Source organism: Volvox carteri (assembly GCF_000143455.1).
Source record: "Volvox carteri f. nagariensis unplaced genomic scaffold VOLCAscaffold_33, whole genome shotgun sequence".
Classification (NCBI taxonomy): domain Eukaryota; kingdom Viridiplantae; phylum Chlorophyta; class Chlorophyceae; order Chlamydomonadales; family Volvocaceae; genus Volvox; species Volvox carteri.
Window position 1 is genome coordinate 998,165 of NW_003307576.1, and position 7,507 is coordinate 1,005,671.

General features: G+C 54.1%; 1 protein-coding gene across 1 annotated transcript in view; it reads right to left on the reverse strand.

The window, feature by feature from the left end:
• Window positions 1-637: 637 nt before the first annotated feature.
• The window catches only part of VOLCADRAFT_118253 (uncharacterized protein), a gene marked incomplete at both ends in the record, with an annotated part of 12,899 nt that continues 6,029 nt past the window's right edge, over window positions 638-7,507 (reverse strand). The window contains 9 exons of the mRNA XM_002953021.1: window positions 638-662; window positions 3,946-4,148; window positions 4,489-4,566; window positions 4,860-4,904; window positions 5,297-5,480; window positions 5,723-5,818; window positions 6,177-6,278; window positions 6,583-6,719; window positions 7,149-7,246. Coding sequence (XP_002953067.1) covers window positions 638-662; window positions 3,946-4,148; window positions 4,489-4,566; window positions 4,860-4,904; window positions 5,297-5,480; window positions 5,723-5,818; window positions 6,177-6,278; window positions 6,583-6,719; window positions 7,149-7,246 — 968 coding nt within the window. The remainder of the gene's footprint in view (window positions 663-3,945; window positions 4,149-4,488; window positions 4,567-4,859; window positions 4,905-5,296; window positions 5,481-5,722; window positions 5,819-6,176; window positions 6,279-6,582; window positions 6,720-7,148; window positions 7,247-7,507) is intronic.

The window sequence follows — 7,507 nt, forward strand, 5'->3', positions numbered from 1 at the left end:
GTGGCCCCCGACAGCCATACGGATGCACACACACACACACATTGGAAGGCCATTCATGAAGCAATCCGTGCGTACGTTCTGTGACATACATACATACACAGACAGACAGGCAGAGAGATAGACAGATAGACGGACACAATGTTGACACATACACTTCGTATGTGTGCTGCTCCGCTGCCTAACGACGACACGAAACATTAGTGACAGGCCGGAGAACGAAGGGGAGGAGGTGGAGGAGGTGGAGGTGGTGGAGGAGGGGGGTGGGGAATTCACAGTGATTCCTTTTTTATCTTAACTATATCTTCCTCCTCAAGCTCATGGTGTGCTCATGACCGCCCCCTTCTCCCCCCGAAATAAATTACTCCGCTCCGCCACCCGCACGTGTTCAGATGTTTCAGCGGCGCACGCACGACGCAAAGGACACACAAACGTACATGCGGAGCAGCATGCACGCACACGCGCCCACGCACGCGCGCTTCCACGCACCAATCCCACCTTGCCCAAAAAATGTCAAAAAAACTGCCTCAGTAATAATATTAAGGATATTGCCGATGTTACGATACATCGCTGACAGAACACACACACACACAGGCGATGAGGGAAAGAATGAGGGGAAATTGGACTCGGGAATCTGAGTTCAGGACAGCGAACAAACGCCGCACCTGCGCCGGAATGTGGGGGTGTGGAGGTGTGTGTTGGAATGTGTTGCATGCGTTTTATGCCTTTTGGAGCGTGCTGCAGGCCCTACCAACATTTCGGCCCGCTTCATATATCTAAAATTCCAAAAATTTATCCAAGGAAAAAATTCCATAGATAGTGAGTTGTACGGCAGTACGATAGCAGTACGAACAGTTGCACTTGTGTGTACGGATTTTATCAACATTTGGCGGAAGTAGCAGAAGTATGGGATTCCGTATGGTTCGTCTATTGGGTGCATGTAGGCAGATCACCCGAAAAGACACAAGTACACGCACACACATACATACGTACATACATACGTACATACATTACACACACTCTCTTCGTTCCGAATTACTTTTTGCTCTGCGCCGGCTGCTTAGAGGCACATTAGCCGGGATCCGAAGCCTGACTCCGATTCAATCTGAATCATATGCTAGGGGCCCGCCCGCCTCTCTCTCTCTGTAACCCTCACCCCCTCTTTAACATTCAAATTCCTCACAACAGCGCCTGAAGTCCGCAGAGCAGTACGATCCACATTTGGATTAATTCAGCACATGGAATTTGGATCCGAAGTACGGCGCATGGCATGACGACATGATAGGGTTTTAATAATTGATACACAAACGGGCAACGGGTGATTATTTTACCATCATGAGCAATTCATAAAAAAAACCGACGCAGCTTCTTTCTGCCGCGGCCCCCCCAACACTATATATATACATACATATATATACGTATATATATATATATATATATGTAGCGCCGATGTCAGACGATAGTTCTGCTCGAATTCAAATTCAAATTGCAACGCGCTGGATCAGAGATGGATTCCCAAAAAAGGAAGTTCAAATATTCACAACCAACCAACTAACCAACCAACCAACCACAAAAACTCAACCACGAACAGCCCAATCACAAGGTAAGCCGGTGATGTGACAACCCGGCAATATGGTGAAAGGCGGCATGGCGACGGGGAAAGATATAATAGCAATATAGCAATAGCAATACGGCTTCGTAATTTTTTTCCTAATAGTGAAATAGGACCGTCGTGCAAACCACAAACGGGGAGGAGGACGTACCAATGGCAGCGCTATCCTCCCCCCGGGAAGACGAACAGGTGCGTTCCCCCACTCGGGGTTGTTTTGAATTTTGAAGATCGTTCGATTTCTTGGCCCCACTTCTCAACACCGCCATACATGCCACCCTCCACCCCTCCAACCTCTACTCATTCATTCGCATGTTGCTTTCCGCCAACCAGCTACACACACACAGAGACACACACACAAACAAACACACACGCGCGCGCGCTGGAGACACTGGGCTCCTTCCAGTGCCCTGGGCGGCTGGAGGGGGAGCTCACCATGAAGCTCAATACACTTGTAGCCGCAGAGCACTGGCGGAGGAACAATTCTGCATACATACGGCCTGGAGCAGGCAAATATACCCGATGGTGGTTGGATAACGAAACCGGGCGGCGATAGGATTCGCAAGGATAGGTGTGAGTGCATTGGTAGTTGAGCATGCGCTCGGTTTTGCTTGGCATTTGAGCTGGCCAGAGGATTCGAACAGGTGACGGCGCCTTGTGTTGATGATAACGGAGAACGGTCAGAGGACTCTTGACCGATATATGACGCCCCTCCAATGATGGAGTGCTTCGGCGGTCGTTCCCGTTGGGGTACGCGGTTAGCTGCCCCTGGCCAGTGTCCCAGACCCGGTCAGATACTTGTAACCTTCAGATAGAGACACACAGACGCACACACACACACACACACACGCACACACAAACGCACACACACACGCACACACACACGCACACACACAGCGGCGCACATACACACACACAGCGGCGCACATACACACACACAGCGACACCCAGAGAGGGCGCCCTCCAGCCTTCAATCAATCATGCTATGTATTTGCACCCATCCATCCATCCATCCGGCCTCCATCTGCCGCCGGAAATCGCAAAGGTCGGTTCAAGAACACACAGGAAAATAATGCTTCAACTGATGTCCTAATCATTGTGGGCGTTCTAGGCCACCAGTCAATAGGTACGAAAGGGCGAAAGGGGGTAATGGCGGAAGTGTGGCAGTGGGCGAGTGGGGCCCGGGGGGTAGCATAAGCCCCTTTCCTCTGCCTTAGGCCTCACCCCGTCCTTCTACCGTACGCACACGTACACTTACATATACACGCGTGCACACACATGCACACACATAATCCCGCTTTTGTCATTCTCCAATCTTCCGCCTCCTCCTCCTTCCCCCTCCTTCCCCCTCCCCAGCTTCTCCTCCTTTTCCTCCTCCTTCCCCCTTCCTTCGTATGTAGGCAATCCTGCACCCACCAACCCACACATCCTCAACGTACCCTCCCAGCAGGGTCGCATCGCCTTCCCTTCCCTCCCTCCTTACAGCGCATCCCTCCTCCCGCCTTCCCTCCTCCATTCCCTCCCTCCTTGTCGCCATGGTTGTTCCCCCTCCCGTCCTAACCCCGCAACATTCCCCCATCATCCGCATTATCATACAGACATACAGACATCACGGCACACAACTCACCGCCTTGTGCGTGTGCGTGTGTGTGTATCATTTGAGCCGCGACGGAGGAAATGCCGATGGTGGTATTTGTGCGCTCTGCACATGCTGCATGCTGCTCGCTGTGGTGGCTGCTCGCCACCACGACTTCTGCCTGCAAACTCAACAGCCACCACCACCACCACCACCACCACCACCACCACTTCCTCGTAAGGCTGTCAATACCGCAAGTACGAGACTCCAGAAAGTGACATTGCGCACGAGAGGTAGGAAACAAGTTAGGGCAAGCATGTCGGGGGTATATCGAGCACGTGCTACTGGTGACTTGCTGCTGTTAGATATAAGTGTACAGCGTTAGGCGCTCAGATCTCCGTCCTCTCGCGCGTTGAGACTTTCAATGATTCCTGGACACGCCCCTCCCGCCCCCTCCCCTGCCGGCCCCCCTCCCGCCACACACACATACATACACATACACACACAACGAGATGGCGCTGCAACAAGAAAACCGTAACTATCCAAACAACAAAAAAACGCCGCTTCAAAAAACGACCATAAAAAGTCGACCTTTAACTGCATCAATTCCATAAATACGACTTGCCGGGCTGTTTTCCCCGCCAGCCTCCACCCCCAGCACAACCCGCCTTCTCCCCCCCCCCTACACACACACACGCACACAGTCCCCCACCTGCCCCCCTGAATCCCTCCCCTCCCACCTAGCCCGCCCACCAGGCCCTACCCCATTTCAATCCCCCCCGACAGGAAGGTGGCCGTCCTCATCACCTTGCCCGCCACCTCCTTCACGTCGTGCCCCCCCCACGCCTCCCGCAAGGTGCACACCAGGTACTGCAGCAGGTTCCGGAGCTTGGGCGCCAGGGGCCGGGTGGGGGCGGACAGCAAGCCCGCTGAGGGCCGGCGGAGGAGCGGACCCGCCTCGCCCACCTGCGCCAGGGGACGGGATTTAGGTATTGGTTCCAGGTAGGGGAGGGGGGGTTGGGAGGAGGTTTAGAGGACGAGGGGGAGGGAAAGGGCGAGAGAGGGAAGGGAGGTAAGAGATTACATTGAGGGAAGGGAGGTCTAGAGGAGGCAGGGTTCCATTCGCAAAGGGATGAAAAGGGAGGGAGAGACAGAGAGACAGGCAGACAGGCAGACAGACAGACAGGCGTGAGCGGGAAGTCAAAGAGAAGCCAGGGGAACCGAAAGCCAGGAGGACGAGGAGCGGCACGGGCTACTTCCCCCTGAGCCCAGAGCATCACACATATATACACACCCCTTGCCGTACCGATCTGTAGTACTCGTACACCAGCCGATCCGTCTCGGGCGGGTCCTCCTCCTCCTCAAGGAAATATTGCACCATGTCCTGGGGTTGGTATTAGTATAACGTCACCAACATCACCATCATCATTATCATCATCATTATCATCATCATTATCATCATCATTATCATCATCATTATCATCATCATTATCATCATTATCATCATTATCATCATCATGACATGACGTGTGGGCACAACGTGTTTTTATGAACGAAAACCTGGTGTGTGACATGGGAAACTGATACGACACTCGGCTGTTGCTGCCACTGCTGCTAGCGCTGTTGCTGCTGTACCCGTACTGCTGCTACTGCTACCCCCCCCCCTCCCCGCCGCACCTGGGAATCGGGGGGTGAGATGGCGTCCGCCACACGACTCACAGCCTGGGAGTGAGGGGGGGGGGGGGGACGGGGGCGTACACGTGCGCATGTTTACGTGTCTGTGCGTATGTTTATATGTGTGTACGTAGGAAAAAAGGGTTGTATGTGTGGGGAGAGCTGGCGAATGGATACCATTCGACATTTCCCCCTCCCCTCGCCCCCAGGGTTCTGATACATTACACACACCCATACATGCATACACACATACACGCATACACACATACATGCATACATACAGGATTAGGGTTGCCCTCTAGCAGGGGAGAGCAGGGAACTGCCTCGGGAAAAGGGTCGCTGGTGGAGCTATACCACCCTGTAACAACATACATACTTACTTGCATGCATGCATACATACACACATGCACCCTAAGTATAACCCTAAAACCCTCATGTACCTCAATGAAGTCCCACAGGGTCAGCGACACGGCCCTCTGACGCCGCCGCAGCTCATCCGTCACCAGCGCCTGGCTCCACGCGAATATCAGTTTGGCGTCCTTGCGGCTGAGTCCGGTGGCGGCGCCCAACAACTGGTTGGACTCCAAGAAGGAGAAGAAGTGCTCCGGCCAAAAATAACGAGCCCTGACAGACAGACAGACAGACAGACAGACAGAGAAAATGCACATCTATGGGGGCGCCAATAAACGTTGGTTTCAATACAGGAGGCCCCACATGTGGTCCAGGTATGTATGTATGTATGTATGTATGTATGATTGCGTTCCGGCTCCACAAATTCTGGCCTCTCCCCCACCCATAAACCTCAACAACGACCAATCCCCACCCGCCCCAACCCTTCACATACACACACGAGTACGACCACCTACCTGTCCCGGGCCTTATACAGTTTGAAGATGCCTCCCAGCAGGTCCCAGTACTCCTTGATCACCTCCTCCACCTCGGCCGTGTAGAACCGGACACGTCTGGACGTGTGTATGTACGTATGTATGTATGTAGGAGCGTCGAAACAAGGAGAGGGGGAAGCGGGGAATCAACATAGGGCGCAGTAAGATCCCTCTTCAACGACCCGCGCCCGACAGAAATAACTTACTGCCAACTGTCAATTAACCGCTTAACTGCCTGTTTTTTACTTTGGGTTATGAAGGGCCCCCCTCCTCTGGTCAATCCCCTCGCTGTCAGAGACTTCTCCTATCTTACCCTCCCCTACTGCACCCCCCCAACACACAGACCACACACACACGGAATCCCTTCCACGCCCCAGTCACCCCTCCCTCCCCATTAACCTCTCCACCTTCCCCCCCCAACCCCCTCCAACCCCACCTCCACTCGTTGGGGTCAACCCTCGCCTCCGGGGGTATTCCGGGTGAGGCCGCCACCCCCTCCAATAAGGCCCCTATCGCGTCACTGGCGTCAGTCATACGCCTGTGGGTTCCGCGGGGGGGGGGGGAGGTACAAGGTGCGAAGGAGGATGAGGGGGGGGGGGCGGGGGAAAGGGGGAGAGGATGTATCAATACACAGCAGTAAAGGATACGATTGCTGACGACCAAAGCAACTGCCCCGGGGAGTGTAGGAGGAGAAGGAGAAGGAGGCGGAGAGGAGAAAAAAAGGGGGGACAGGGAAAATGGAAAAAGGCGCATGCAAGCAAATGCTAATCCCCCCTACCCCCCATCCCCCCAGCCACCTCGTCCCCTCCCGCCAAAACCCCTCCAGACCCCCCACCACTCACTTCGTACTGATGAACTTGGCAAATGCCACCCTGATAAGGCCCTCCATGAATTCAAATCGGACCATGGCGTCGTCATCATTGGCAGCGGACTCCTCCGTCTCGGACTCCTCCTCGAAATTGACCGCCACGAAGATGTTCTGTTGTTTGATTGGGTTGGGAAAAGTATAATAAACACATCAGTGGTGGTGTATGTGTGTATGTATGTATGTACTTGTTACATATCGATCCGGGCCAGGGGCATTTAACCGTACCCCAGACGTATGTATGTGTTGAGAGTGGTGATGGCAGTGGAGGCTGTGTGGGCAAAAAAACCCAACCTGCCTACATACATACACGCATACATACACGCATACTGAACAGCGAAAGCTTCCTCAAAAGCTCAGTTCCTCAAGCGGTGCAGCTGTTTAATAACGATAACTGCCCCCCCTCCCCCCCCTCCCCAAACCACTGGCCCACCACCACATGGGCGCAATCTGTCCGCGTGCTTCCTGAAACACACACACACACACATACATACGCACACACACCCTATCCCACCCCCACCCCACCCCAAGCACCCCCCCTACCTGCACATCCATTCCCGTGCATCCCTTCCCCACAATTCCCGCATCATGGCAGAAGGCCATCCAGGCACTGGGACTCAGCTGGAGGGCCTCCGAGGAGGCTGAAGAGGGGAGGGGAGGGGAGGGGAGGAAGAAATACATGCAAAAGTCAAGGAAACACGGGGGCTTGGGGGTAAGGGAAAAAGAAGGGGGAAGGAGACAGAAGCGAGAGAGTGGAAAGAGAGGGAGCGGGAGAGTGGTTTCAAAGGCGGTCATATGGGTGCGTGGTTAGAGGTGGGTCCAGAGGTGGGGGTACGCATCTATAGGGTTAGGAAAGGGTGAGCGATCCCATGTACTTGGGGTGCTGCTGATGCTGTGCCGCA